Source organism: Copidosoma floridanum, unplaced genomic scaffold (genome assembly GCF_036245765.1).
Source record: "Copidosoma floridanum isolate Cflo_tuat_1 unplaced genomic scaffold, Cflo_Japanese_pri ptg000001l, whole genome shotgun sequence".
NCBI classification, from domain to species: Eukaryota; Metazoa; Arthropoda; class Insecta; order Hymenoptera; family Encyrtidae; genus Copidosoma; species Copidosoma floridanum.
This window is the reverse complement of record NW_028321878.1, coordinates 18813334-18825339: the sequence shown is the minus strand read 5'-3', so window position 1 is coordinate 18825339 and position 12006 is coordinate 18813334. Positions and strand designations below refer to the sequence as shown.

The following is a 12006-nucleotide window of genomic DNA, read 5'->3' as shown; positions in this document are numbered from 1 at the left end:
CTTATCCTTGTAATATACTGCAGTAAAAATTTGATGTTACTCTCTTATAATAGTTGTAAGTGTAACACGAGACTCATATACCGTACGTTCGCATTATATACGAGAAATTTGAGTAATTAATTGTAAAAGCCACATACTTGCGGTGAAAATTACTAAATGCAATATTCTTTCATGATTTCCGCATCTTAAAATCATCAATTTTCGATGCAGCGACGATTTTCTTACATCACTTATTCGATTGGGTCGGGACAAGAGTTACCTAATCGGTTAGACCCAGAAAATGGCCGTTAATCGCTTAGGTCTTGTGCCGATTATAGGAAATCGGTAACTCGAATTATTTCAAAATTTTGTTTGGTCAAAAGTACACTAAAAAAAAGATATGCTTTTCAGTCCTAACTCAATTTTGGAAAAAATGGAGGGAATCGGTTTGTCCGGGAAGCCACAAACACATATACATATGTATACACAAGTGTATGAGTAACTCGAGCCCCCAACATGACCCATGAGTCTCGATCGGCGGCCGACCAATCACGAGCGGTCTCGAGATCGTCTCCGCGCACCCCCGAATCTCAACGAGTAGTTTCACCAGTTACAGTCCCAATTAAGTACTCAAAGTGCAAAGTCCATCTTGACGCGCGCTGCGTAGCTGAATATTTGTGTACTTCATCTCGGGCCCACAGTTTTTGAGCTCAAGTGCGCCATTAAGCTGGAGACAGCCGTGGGTACCACTCCAAGTCTACCTGCACGCATACTAGAGCTTCAAAAACTTGGATAACATACATTTACACCTACAGTGCGGCTACTTTAATTCAAAAGTAACAGTGCGGGGCTATCGGCATTCAAACAACTGCGTGGAGTCAAAAAGTTTTCGCTATCAATTAGAACTGAGGCCGTGTTGTAGTTTTTTTTGTTTTTTTTTTCTCTTGGTGCAGTACGATAAACGAAATGGTGCGTCGTCGTAGACGCACATCGAGTGATAAAAATGACATTACAGGCGAGATACGAGTGGGCACCAAGTACCAAGCGGACAACATAGCGCCCGTGCCCCTGACGCCTGCGGAGCGCGACAGCGATCCTCGGCGACTCGAGGAGCTCGAGCAGCTCGTCTGGAAGCCCCAGCACAAGCTCACGGATCGGCAGATCGACCAGTTCCTCGTCATCAGTCGCTCGGTCGGCACCTTCGCCCGGGCCCTCGACTGCTCGTCCTCGGTTAAGCAGCCCTCGCTCCACATGTCGGCTGCCGCGGCATCCAGGGACGTCACTCTGGTAGGCTTCAAGTCGACCGAATTTTTCTCTTCCCTTTTAGTTTCCCGTTTCACACCAAACGTTGTCGCTTTCTAGTTTCACGCCATGGACACTTTGCACAAGCACGACTACGACCTGGAAAAGGCAATGTCCTCTCTGGTGCCCGGCTCCGGGCCAGTCCTCTGCAGGGACGAGATGGAGGAGTGGAGTGCCTCCGAAGCGAATCTCTTCGAAGAGGCCCTCGAAAAATATGGAAAAGACTTTTCAGACATTCGTCATGATTTTGTAAGTCGATGTTATTGCCTTTTTTTTGTTTTCTTCTAACTTTTGCATGTGTGGTATGGATGCATTTTCAAAACGTATTTTACATCATTATACATGCTGGTGCACCTTGAACCAGATTGATTTTTGCTTAGAGTTGATTGATACATTGCATAAATGAAAAAACGACGTTTTGAATGTGTATCCATGGATGTAGTATTTATAAATTATTCATATAAAAATATTACTCTTATTCGACATGAAAAGTATAGTATCAGTGTTGAGCGACTAGTAGGGCTACACACCATTGTGGATGAAAATTTTAACCTGACGTACGTACATATCATACATATACCACACATCCTCGTGTTAAAACTACATGGCAAAGTAAACGATAAAATACTTACTCCTAATCTTTATTTTATTAACCTGGTATTACACAATCTAATTAATTCACAAGATAAATGTCACTCAAATACAATAGTAAATGGATTATTATTAACTTTGAATGGTCAACGTTATGAATATATTAATTAATTGAAACATTTTACTGCAAAGTTTAGGGATTTGTTCGGGTGACCAAGTAAATTTAACTTGGGACGCGTTCGAAAATTACCTTCCATTCCAAAAATTTGATAAGTTGGAAGTGACAGAGAACCCGATCCATAACCAAAAAAAATTTCTTTGCTATTTTGGAACAAACGATTTAACCCCCCCCCTCCTCCTCCTTTTGTTCGGTTTGGTTCATACTTACATAGATATACTTACTTTTTCCCTCAAAACATACTTATAGGTAGGTTTGGGGGAAAAGTATATCTGTATAGTGCAGAACTGGGACCGAACCAAAGAAAGGTTTGAACAAATCTAGTAATTTCCTAACGCGCCCATTGAATTTGAACGAACGAGAAATATGGTACCTGTGGTTTTCGTCACATGAGCATTGAGCGCCATCGCTGTCGAGGCTGCATATAGGCTCGAGAGGAACTGTTGTATGGCGCTTGTGTGGCGAACATTATTTTTCTTTTTCCCAATGTGAACGCCTGAGGGGATGAAAAAGTATCTTTTCGTCCTGCAGTAGTGAAGTACTAGAATATTCCACGTGATTATAAAAAAAATACTGTTTTTTTAAAATGTCAAGACAACTTGATGGTGTCAGTAGTACCACTTAACAGTTGGTAGTGACAAAATAAAAATAAAAATTATTATTACAAATTATTGATGCAGTAGAGGAATTACTAATTGGTACATACTCTATGATGCTTAAAATTAATGAATTCATCAGAAATTCTATGTATGTATGTAATACATCCATTTCTAGGATTTCAGAAAGTTAACTGATGTTTAATGTTGGTTAGATTAAAGTACCGTTGTCACAAAATAGATTGAGCTAAAACAGGTAGCCTCCACATCCTCTTTAAAGGACGTTAAAAGGACAAATTATATTCACAAAACTACTCAACCATTTCCTATTACTCCTCTTTGAAATGTATTTACAATCCATCGCAGAAAAGTGCTCAACTTAGTACTGAACCATCGAACAAAAGCTAAAGAATATTTTTTTTTACTTTTTACAATCAATAGTACAGAAAAAAACAAAAAAAGTTAATCTTAATGCTAGTTAACTCTTATAAATCGTTGTATAATGAAGATGACCGTTTAAAGTGTCGTTCAGCACCCACAGTTGTTCTCAACCATGATAGTTAAATTCGTTTAATATTTAAATTGATTTTTGCACTAACTACCCTAAAGTTATCAACTAGATACTTTAATTAAAAAGTTTTTAAGTATCTAATGAGTAATATCTTATGGCTTCTCCTTGACTTGCAGTAACTGAAATAATCCAACAGTTAGACTAATCAAAGCCTCTATACTTTACTTTTTACTCATCATCTTTACCGCCAGCTAATTATCACGCACTAATACTTTTGTGCATTTTCAGTTGCCATGGAAGTCCCTGAAGAACGTGATCGAGTACTACTACATGTGGAAGACGACCGACCGCTACGTGCAACAAAAACGTGTCAAAGCCGTTGAAGCTGAGAGCAAGCTCAAGCAGGTTTACATACCAAACTATAGTAAAAATGCGGGCCCAGCGGGGCCGGGAGCAGCACCTGTGGGTCTCATCGCCGGCCAGGCAAGCATTATCCCCCTCGGGACGCCCAACAACGCGAGCAACGGTGCCAAGGCCGGCGCGGCCGTTAGCATACTCAACGGCAGCAGCAACGGCGCTGAGGCTGCTGCCATGCTCATGGCCTCGACGATCGGCAAGCCCTGCGAAAGTTGCCAAACGATGCAAAGTCCCCAGTGGTACCCTTGGGGCCCGCTCAACGCGCAGTGCCGGCTCTGCCAAAGTTGCTGGAATTATTGGAAAAAGTACGGTGGCTTGAAGGTGCCCTCGCGAATCGACGAGGTCGACGCCGATCGCAAGCGCAACAGCGCCGGCTCCGATGAGGAGAGCAAAGGAGCTAGTGGGTCCCATAAACCGTACCGCTGCAACGTTGCCTCCTGTGGCAAGGACTTTAAACTCAAGGCGCACCTGACTCGTCATTACGTCGGCACTCATGGGCTCGAAGTCCGAAGCAATACCGGTCCAGCCGGTGCCGCAGCTGGAGTAGGAGTTGGCGTTGGTTTGGGTAAGCTAATTCAAGATAGACCTACCTTACGGAGAGGTGATGACGATGTTAGTGGTCGAGTTTGAAGATTCAATCGTGATTTTTTTGTTGCAGGTTCGCCAAGACCCGTGATGAAGACGCGCTCAGCCTTTTACTTGCGTACTTCGACGATAGCCAGAGCAGCTAGGCGCTTGTGCGCTGCCCAGCTGCGTACTCGACACGCGGCACGCGCTCCCCATCAGCTGATGAACGTCGCGCCACTTCGAATGCTCATCAACTCGCCTCAGTTGTCGTCCAAGTCACAAGCAGAGCTGCGCATTTTGTCGCGGGCCTCACGCCCCAGGCCTCGGCCTCGCGTCACCGATATCGCCACTCGTCTTGGCAATCTATCCCAGCCCCGCCAGCCCGGTGATTGGGACTGGCTCCTGCTCACCGCGCCAGCCATGCGCAAACAACCGGATCGCGTGTCTTTTCCCCGGCCACCCAAGGCTCCAGGTGATTGTCTTGTTTTTTTACGTCCTACTTATCGCTTATTACGTTTATTTAATGCTCCATATTTTTTTTTTTTTTTTTTATATATTTATTTATTTATTTGTAGATGGCAGTTTGTTGTACGAGCGAGTTCCCAACAAGTCGGATGTCGAGAGACTTCCTGCAACTCCACCTGTCCAGCCTACGTTGCAGCCGCAACAAAATCTATTGAAGCGCACAAGGCCACTGTTTGACGAAGTTAACGGTGCTGATGGTCAGTCTCGTGTCATACTTATCGAGTTCGATTGAATTTCGACCACCCTCACTTCTTTTGCTGTCCATGCATGCTCTCCTTTGTGGCTGTTGTGCTAGTTTTTGCATGCTTACACCTCGATGAGACCTGATCATGTTCTTTATGAACTTTTAGGTTTCATAACTTTTATGCCCTGTTTTATTTAAGTGATTTAAATAGCTTCTCTGTATGGCTAACCTAAACAATTAATACTTGCCTTTCTGGAGTCTTGGAAGTTTTTTTAGTTACACTACTTTTTCGTTCCTGCAGGAGTAAAGTGGCGATAAAGTCATTTTTTTTCTCCGGTGCAGACACGAAAAATCATGTGTAACCCAGGAGAGATAACACAAAGTTCTTTAGATCGCATGCTTATCTGTCAAATTGTGATCTGGCTCAGTTATTACTTTTCTTTCCACTATCAGTAATGTACTATTTACATTTTTCTCGTGTTGACTCACTCTATCGTTCTTAACTTTGTTTTACTTTTCTATTAGCATGATTAACAAATAATGTCTATTAGCAAAATTTCATGTTAGATCTTTTCTGAAAATAGCGGAAATTCTTTGCATATATATATGTATAAATAAATAAAAAAACTGAAAATAGTGGGATGATGTTCAATGTTGAAAAATCTAATTTTTAAGTTCTTTTTTGTAACATAAAATAGTGGGGTCTGATAGTTGTGATGTCATTATAAAAGTGAAATCACGGAGAAATGGTAATTTATCAATGTCAAATGAGAAAATAAATAGAAGAAAAAAAATATATCTACGTCGAAATAAGGTCATGGTATTTACCGGAAGAATAAGTTGAAACAGAAATCTCCAAGAGTAGTCTTGAACCTGTCGGTATTCGTACCTGTATATTATGGCTGAATAAAAATTTCTCTCACATCAGAACAATTGACATGAAGATACATTATTTTATGATTAAAATTATCCTCAACCATGTCACCAAGTATTTATCTTGTCGTTCTAGGTGTTGGACTAAATGCGATAGCTAGCGGCCAGCCGCCGTTAAAACGAGCCCAGCACGGAGCCCAGTCAGCTACTCTACATGGGAACGCTCGCACTCCTGGTCTGGATCACGTGGCTTCGGTGGCCAGTCCAGCAGTCGCCGCAGCGGCAGTCGCGGCCTCCGTGCTTCCGCCCCACGTCGCCCCTCTCAACGGGCGCGCATCTCTGCCTCACGCGTTGTCCGCCCAGGGCCCCATGTCCAGGAGCAACGCGCGCAAACAACTGATGTCGTGGATGGACGCACCCGACGACGTGTACTTCCGCTCCACAGAGCACATCAAGTATGTAAACAAAACAATGACATCTCCTTTGCACTCGAACAACTTAAACTGAACATCAAGAATCACATCAGAACTTAATAGCGTTTCTCACCGTTTTTTCGAGTAATCAACCATTAAACTGTTTTTATTATTCATGGAGTAGCATTGCTTTTTTATAATTAAAATGAAAAATATGTATGTAATCGAAGAAGTTTTGAAAACGATGACGTTCAACTGTATTTTGTGGTATCAAAGCAACCCGTTAAATTAGTAGTATTTTCATTTTGTTGGAGTGGCCGTTGATAATATTATCGGTTGAGACTTAGACTTGAACAAAATAAAGAAATACTTATTGAACGTTTGATTTTAGGAGGATGAGGAAAACTATGCCAAGTCTAGACCTACGCAGAGCGGCGCGCAAACCTTGGCGCAGACTTAGCATACCTCCACGAGTGGCAGCCGCAGCAGCGGCAGCGGCCGTGGCGCAACGAGCCGAGGACATGGTTGTCATTCTGGACTGAACGCGTTGACGCGCAACACTCAAGATCTGGAAATCTTCGCTGCGCGACAGTATGTACACAAATAGGCCAGAGAGGAGGAGGAGTACTAGCCAGTATATAGTATAAACGTACTATGTAAAACGAAAGCTAAAGATATCCAGTAGGTATCCCAGACCAAGATCCGCCCATCGATGTGGGATCTGAATTCTTATCATGTATGACACGGTGAAGATCAAACAGAGAAAGACTGCAACGGAAGATTTAAAAAAATGCATCTTTTCGTAGGAAGAAAAAAGAAAAAGAGTGAGTGAGCGGGTGCCGAATTGACGAAACTGAAGTGAAAATTTCTTTTTTAACTACAATGCAAGCATTTGAATTTTTCAAGACTATAAATGTTGAGCCCTAAATTTTACGCAAATGTGAGTGTGAGAAATAAGTTGGAAAAAAGAAGGAAAAAAAAAAAAAAAAAAAAAAAAAAAAAAAAAAAACGATAAATTGAGTCATTCGTGGTGAATCATGATTTTCTATTTGTATCAATTAAACATTGTTGTTATTATTAATAATAATTATTATTAATTAAATGTAAATATGCATCCAAGCGATACACGGCACACAAGCATACAAAAACTCAGCCTCGGGCACGCATACATACGTAAAAAAAAAATTTTTTTTAAGTGTAATAATAATAACAGCAGCAGGGCCCGGCTGATCTACTCGAAATCGTTGGCACAGGAGCAGCTTGATTGTTTTTTTCATCAACTCGATTTCTACTTCTCAATTTTATTCATTATTTTATACGTCATCATTATTACTATTAAGTATACAATTTTCAAGTGACTCTCATTGATTTGTAAAAATTTAATTTTTCTTCGCTGTGTGTGTGATAAAATCTAAATGAATTAATTTACGCATGTGCACATGCGTAAAAGTTTGTTTACTAAATATAGTGAGCAAATCGTCTTAGTGTAGTGTTTTGTTTAAGTATTTATAAAAATTGTCCAACAGGCGGTTATAATGATTATTTTTTTTGTTTAATGCGAGAGAAAAAATATACCTCAAATGTAAAAATGTTTTTTTATAACCGCGGATGTGCACCGGTTACTCCTGTAACTGTTTTGAGTAAGAGTCAGGTTCTGTACAAAGCGATATACATACATGCATACATAGTAATGATTAAAAAACAAAAAAAAAAAAAAAAAAAAAACAAGGATTAAATGAAATCGAAGTAGCACGAACTTTGGCGATGTCGAAACGTCCGTATAGTGAACGCTAGAAATGACTACTCGGAACAAAATGACATTGCGAGTTGTATCTCCAAGTGAAACGTATAAAAAGGAGAATCAATGAAATTAAAAATAACGATTTTTGAATGAATTGTATTGTCAAGCTCGCTGATCCGTATTTAATAAAAATGCGCGCGACTGCGGTTAAGCGAGGATTGAGCGCGAGAGAACAAGACAGAATGCTCATTGTGAATATTTTTATTAAATTTTCAAGTTTGATGACTTCCGTCGCAACAATTAATAAATAAACTAAATATAAATGGGAATGACGATTGTGATTATTCCTTCACTATTTCCTTAACATCCATCCGCATACTTAGGAATACTTTTAATTTACGATGTAAAAACTTTTCGACGAATTGTTTCACCTTAGAATGATGAAATGGAAAATTTGTAATTAAATAAATTTTTACCCAACATTTCAGTTTGAACTTTTATTTCACTGTAATCTAAACTAAAAAACGAAAACAAGATTTCTATTACCTAAGGAAACAAAAAAGGTTATAATTCGAAATTGAGTGCAAAAGAATTTTTCAGAGAGAATTTTTTTAAATTGTATATTAATTTTATTCAAAAAGTTATAGTGAGATACAATATTTTTGAACTGTTTTGCTGATAACTGAAAAAAAGTTTCTTACTCAATATTGTAGAAAGACTCGATTCAAGTACGAAATCATTTATACAAAAAAAAATACATCAGTATCGAACAGAAAATAATTTTGATGGAATTAAGTTATTTTTTGTAACTATGCCACATAAGGTCAATGGTTATACACAGAATACGCGATTGTAATTTGTATATTTTATTGTAGTCTTAAATCTAGTTATCATCAAATATATACAAATATTAGAAAATAAAAATGTTTAAAATTTAAACTCTTTATATTTTTTGGATGATTTACTATCCTGGTTCTGTTGACGTTTTCTTTTGCTCTGAAAAGTAAATAAAAAAATACAAAATTAGCAAAGCGTTAAAAACTAACATATACTGTGGTATACACAATTAAAAAAATAATGTATTACCTTTTGTCGCTGTACATGATCCTGCAACATATCAGACAGATCTTCTCGTCGCAAAGCCTGCCTGTTGCGCATAGTTTCCTCGTAGCGGGTTGCCATCGCTTCTGAGTCCAAATCCAATTCACTCGGATCAAGAGCCAACTCGACAGCTCCTTCCCTTTCTGTCGCCCTAACTTCAGAGGTTGATACGGTACCTCGCCGAGCAGCAATGACCACTGGCGGTGCTTGACCTCCTGCGCCTGTCATATCGTACACATGAGTGCTACCCATCATACTAGAGCCCAATCCCTCGGTTCTGCGCTCTTGCAGCACTGTGTACAAAGCCGGAGTATCGCCGCCTTCCATCTCACTTTCAATCTTTTTCTTTCTCAACTCAATTGTTTCTGGCGTTTCCAGACCAGCAGGTATAGAAGTGATACCACTCGGAGTAATAAGACCCTCTGCTCCAGGTGTAACCAATCCAGTTGCATCTTCTTTCCCTGAAAAACAAAATATTTCCGAGATTATTATGATCATTCGAAGCTTGGAAAAAGAAAATCACTAAAACACAACGACGACAATTATAATTGTTACCTTCTTCGGCTTTGTCCTCGTCTTCCTCTTCTTCCTCCTCTTCTCCCGATGACTCAGACTCTGGTTCTCCCCACATTCCTCTATCAATGTCTTCATCCATGTTGTCTTCACCAGGGGCTCTGGACATGCCAAAGACATCGCCGTACAAGGGCCGACCAGTCTCGTCCACAGGTGGCTTACCCCAGCCACCAGCATGATAACCAAAAGCACAACCCTCAGGTATGGGCGCGTTGAGCCCTGGGATCTTCAAGTTGGGGTAGCTCGGGGGTGGCCCGTAACGCTGCATGGCAATGAGCCACGGGGGAGGCACCTTCTGACAATTCGGGCCAATCGGCATGCCTAGGGCAGTGCGCAGTTCATCCGTCAGTTCACCAGGCTTCTTCTCCTTGAGACGCGTCTCAAACTCCTTGCCCTCGTAGTAGAGATCCCCGTGAATGGACATTCGTGGCTTAGTCTGCCACTTGAAGAACGCATCGTGAAGCTTCTGGTAATCGATGTCGATCTTGCCGAGCTTGGGCCTAGCTCGTTCCCTCATCTTGGCCTTGAGGGTCTTGGACTCATCCTTCTCCTGGAGACTGGCGCGCATCTCGGTGATGCCAGTGCGCTTGATGAAAGCCGGCAAGTCGAAGGGCGGCTTCTCGATACCTCGCTTGCCCTGGAGGTACTTGCGCTTGAAGCACCAGTGCCTGGGCACGGGCACTGTGTTCCGGTGGGCTTTGAGCTGTACTAGAAGCTTGGGATCACGGGCCGTAACGTCGTGCATCTCGACGACGTCGGGTCGGGCGACGAGCTGCTTGAGCTCGGCCACGCTCAGCCTCGTGAGCTTCTTGAGCTTGCGTTTGGAGAGCTTCTGGGAATCTCCGTCTCCACCGGCTTGCTGCTGCTGCAATTGGAGCTGCTGCTGGGCGTCTTCCTCGTACTCGTCGCTGAGGGCACCGAGCTTCATGGCTACGGCTGCAGCAGCTGCTGCTGCAGCAGCACCGGAGTTGGGAGGGTACTGACTGATGGCCTCACCGTCGATGGGCTTCTCGGGCTCAACGATCTTGAAGGCCTCAAAAACCTTGGCGAACTGCCGGTACATGGGCTCAAGCTCGTTGACGGTCGGAATCTCCTGGACGTACTCGATCTCGGGCCCGCGGTCGGCCGAGGCCGCCGCCAGGGCATCGTTCTTTTTTTTTCTTTCCTGGGCTGCATCGGGTTGTTGCTGTCTTTTCTTCTTCTTCTTCTTTTTCTTCTTCTTCGGCCTAGAATTTTTATCCGACCTGTTGACAGACTTTGGGTACTCGCTGTCGTCATCGTCGCCATCATCGTCATCAGAGAATTGCTGCTGGGAGTACGAGTTGTGCCCGTTGTTCAACTGATGGACGAATGAATGATGCTCCATGCCAGGAGGCAGCAGTAGATCCTCCATTTCTCTTGCGCTTTCTTACGATGTGATGATAATACCTAACAGGGCACACTCGCTAATTAAGTGGTCAGAGGTTACGTTGTTTTTAGTACTAGCAGCAGTAGTGGTGCGACTGCATTATGTAGTATAGCTAGTATATTTACACGATCCCGTTACTCCCCTGTACCCTCACCCCTCCTCTGATGTTCGGATGACCGGTCAACAGTAACGTCAGTAACACAAAAATAAACGCAATCAAATTATCACGAACATCGATGAATCGATGACATCAACAGTGCATGGTGATATTAGTGATTGGTGACGATAAGTGAGGCGAGATAAATTTGGAGATTTGTAATTTGTAACTAAGTTTGTTGAACTTATTTTTATACAAACCACTAAACACTGGAGACAAGTTATAAAAATTTTTGCTACAAACTGTTGGTAGCATAGAGATATTAGAATTCTAATATCTCTATGGTTGGTAGACAACTAATTTCAGAGTTACTCTAAGCAAACTCGCTTGTACTTATGTAGGTATTGTGTCCGTCTGATTGAGTTCTTCGATATACGCAACAGCTTTCGAGATTTCAAAAAGTTAACTTTCTATTACGTTTTCGTCGGAAAGTTGGTGGTGTGACGATAAATCTCGAACCGTCTCGCTTAAGGGCTTAAGTAAGCAGTTATTGTTATTTCGATAATCCCTAAACTACGCATGCGCATTATCGTTATTTTTGGTTATTTTATAGGGATTATCGAAAAAACTGCTTGTGTTACTAAAGCGAGATATCGAATGCCCCGATCAGACCCCTGTTAGATATGTCCCGAAACTGGCGCACTAATTTTGGTTCGTTCTAGTGGTCCTGTACGGATGCGTAACGCATCATGCGTTCCGTATATAAACTACGGAAGCTCCTATCCGCCATCTATAGGCAAGCTGCTTGCTTTCCTCAAAATAGGCAATGCAACTACTTGCGTTGCCCAAAAAGCATAATCAAAACAAAGCGTAGTAACCTGTTTTCGGATCTTTCAGCAAATATTTTTAGTGTTTATTAATTTTGAAAGTACATACACAAATTTTAGTAA

General features: G+C 41.7%; 2 protein-coding genes across 5 annotated transcripts in view; one reads left to right on the top strand and one right to left on the bottom strand.

The window, feature by feature from the left end:
- Window positions 1-7864, top strand: part of MTA1-like (metastasis associated 1-like) — a 61587-nt gene extending 53723 nt beyond the window's left edge. For both annotated transcript variants that reach the window (XM_089592932.1, XM_089592928.1), the window contains 7 exons: window positions 995-1266; window positions 1342-1530; window positions 3446-4139; window positions 4233-4613; window positions 4717-4863; window positions 5860-6178; window positions 6528-7864. In XM_089592932.1, the coding sequence (XP_089449058.1) occupies window positions 995-1266; window positions 1342-1530; window positions 3446-4139; window positions 4233-4613; window positions 4717-4863; window positions 5860-6178; window positions 6528-6678 (2153 nt within the window). In that variant the 3' untranslated portion in view covers window positions 6679-7864. The remainder of the gene's footprint in view (window positions 1-994; window positions 1267-1341; window positions 1531-3445; window positions 4140-4232; window positions 4614-4716; window positions 4864-5859; window positions 6179-6527) is intronic.
- A 765-nt stretch (window positions 7865-8629) lies between these two features.
- Sf3b2 (splicing factor 3B subunit 2) lies at window positions 8630-11427 on the bottom strand. Of its 3 annotated transcripts, none has more exons than XM_089592941.1 (4): window positions 10871-11427; window positions 9534-10819; window positions 8964-9439; window positions 8630-8873 (listed from the first exon to the last, which is right to left on the bottom strand). In XM_089592941.1, the coding sequence occupies exons 1-4, from the start codon at window positions 10942-10944 to the stop codon at window positions 8805-8807; spliced, it is 1905 nt and encodes a 634-aa protein (XP_089449067.1). In that variant the 5' UTR covers window positions 10945-11427; the 3' UTR covers window positions 8630-8804. The 3 variants fall into 3 exon arrangements, with proteins under 3 accessions (XP_089449067.1, XP_023244910.1, XP_014219930.2); XM_023389142.2 differs by having other exon boundaries at window positions 9534-10996; window positions 11085-11426; XM_014364444.3 differs by having other exon boundaries at window positions 9534-11425.
- Window positions 11428-12006: the final 579 nt, after the last annotated feature.